Consider the following 2,500-nt stretch of genomic DNA (forward strand, 5'->3'; position numbering starts at 1 on the left):
GCATTTCGCCATCGTCCTAGATTCCATAGAGCTAGTAATATCCTTTTTTTTATAATCTTCAACAACAAGTATTTCACCATTATCCTTAGTTTCATAGGGCTTGTAATATTCCTTTTTAAGCCTTATCAACAAGGGTTTCACCATTATCCTTAGTTTCATGGGGCTTGTAATATCCTTTTTTTAAGTTTTATCAACAAGTATTTCATCCTCGTCCTTGGTTCCACAGGGCTTGTAAGTAATACTTTATAAAAATCTTTACATAGAGCTTGTAATATCCTTTTTTAAGTTTTATCAACAAGTATTTCACCATCGTCCTTGGCTCCACAGGGCTTGTAAGTAATACTTTTTAAAAATCTTTACATAGAGCTTATAATATCCTTTTTTAATCTTCATCAACAAGTATTTCATCGTCGTCCAAGGTACCATAGGGCTTGTAAGTAATACATTTTTTAAATCTTTACAAACAAGCAGTTCACCATCTTCAGTTCCAAAGGGCTTGTAAGTAATATCTTTTTTTAAGCTTCATCAACAAGTATTTCACCATCGTCCTTGCTTCCACAGGGCTTGTAAGTAATATTTTTTAAATCTTTACAAACAAGCATTTAACATACTCGTGATGTTATTAAAGTCAAACGTCTTGTCAGCTTGTTTTCATCTTAAAATGTCTTTCCTGCTGCGATCCACTTCATGTTAGATGAAAGTTTCCTTCAAAGAATTATGACGTATGTTATTTATTCTTGCATGTCTTGCTAACCGAGACACACATGCTCGTCCCCTGCATGTACCAAATTCAAAACAGACAGGATTATACCACGGATTAAGTACATATATATATTCATGAATTTTGGGTTTTATATACTCATAGTGGACAACAATAATCTGGTTCTTCATACTCCTTCTCAATGTTTTGATACTAACCGTCCGTTTCCTTGATATCCCATCCATAGAACACAGATTAACAATACAAATGTAAACAATATTAATTTTGACAGTACGATCATTTTTTGGGGGGTATTGTACTCTCTCTCTCTCTCTCTGCAACCTAATAAAAGTGAAATTTAGGTTAAATAAAAATTGTGTAGTTTTTCCGTACTTAAGTCTGTCATCTGTTATGAAGATATGAATGCGGGGCGAAAGTGGGTGTACTGATTAAAATAAGATAAGCGAATGTTTAAGCGTAAGATAGACAAGCCTTGGTGATAATAATGATGATACTGTCAGTGTTCCTGTTGATAATGATGTTGATGCTGATGATAATGTAAATGGTGAATATGATCATTATTTTTTTATTATCATTCATCTTGGGTTTTTATATTCAATATCTCTTCATCCTTCTTGTTGCCAGTTATTTACAAATTCACCATTTCCGATATGTTAGTGGTACCTGGTAATAATATTCCTGCAGTTTCCGACAACCAAACGAGAAAAATGTTTACTCCGTTCTCTGTATTATGAAAATAAAAAGGAGTCTGACGTCATCTGAGTTCGAAAACGAAGGTTGAATATAGAATACTTGACCTACTATTTTGCTTTCTTCTACTTAGCTCTTTCTTCTCCCTATTTCGCAGGTTATCTGGCCTACCGCCATTGGCTTCACTTGTGGCTATGGCTTCTACGGTTTTAATGGATGTAAGTAAAGCATATTTGTTCGTATTTTACACACACAAAAATACACTTAATCACATGCAGGAACACACAACATACATATTTGTATATGTTCGCTCTCTCTCTCTCTCTCTCTCTCTCACACACACACACACACACACACACACACACACACACACACACACACACACACACACACACACACACACACACACACACACACACACACACACACACACACACACACACACACACACACACATATACACACGTACGTGTCATACGCTAGCCTTTTTGTACATTGCTATATCACAAAATGCTTAAAGAAGCAAAGAAATATGAAAGATAGGAAAACACGTATCACACACCGTTGAGAAAAATGTGATACCCGAAACTTCTTACAGCGCCATCTATTGTTCAGATATCAGAAACTTCTTACAGCGCCATCTATTGTTCAGATATCACACTATCCGTCAACAGATGGGGCCCGTACAGACTTTTTCTCCTGCACTCCTCCTATCCTTCGTATTTATCTTTCGTATATAGTCTTTGATAGAGAAGCAAAAGTAATATACCTCTCGTCTCTCTTTCAGATTACCATTCTCCATTCGCCTTAACAGCTGCGGCGGTAATACTGATAGGTGTAAACATCGCCTATGTCTACCTGACGTGTCTCATCATCTTCAAACTCACAGTAAAAAATACAGATGGTTTTAGTGAAGCCTTCATTCACCTCTGTGAAGTCGTAGTATTTAGTATATTTGTAAAAAAAAAAAAAAGGAAATCAAATTTTATGAGATGATTTATTTGTATAAAGTCCGTATTTTTTTTTTTTTTTTTTTTTTTTTTTTTTTAGTAAAGCTCCATGAAAGTTCGTTTCGCATTTTCAAAATTT

The 2,500-nt window shown here is 35.0% G+C and overlaps 1 protein-coding gene across 3 annotated transcripts in view; it reads left to right on the forward strand.

Moving 5' to 3' along the window:
- Nucleotides 1–2,500, forward strand: part of LOC113809107 (uncharacterized) — a 6,543-nt gene that overhangs the window by 2,027 nt on the left and 2,016 nt on the right. For all 3 annotated transcript variants that reach the window (XM_070131478.1, XM_027360593.2, XM_070131479.1), the window contains exons 3-4: nucleotides 1,569–1,629; nucleotides 2,199–2,299. In XM_070131478.1, the coding sequence (XP_069987579.1) occupies nucleotides 1,569–1,629; nucleotides 2,199–2,299 (162 nt within the window). The remainder of the gene's footprint in view (nucleotides 1–1,568; nucleotides 1,630–2,198; nucleotides 2,300–2,500) is intronic.

The sequence above is a fragment of the Penaeus vannamei genome, chromosome 16 (assembly GCF_042767895.1).
Source record: "Penaeus vannamei isolate JL-2024 chromosome 16, ASM4276789v1, whole genome shotgun sequence".
Classification (NCBI taxonomy): domain Eukaryota; kingdom Metazoa; phylum Arthropoda; class Malacostraca; order Decapoda; family Penaeidae; genus Penaeus; species Penaeus vannamei.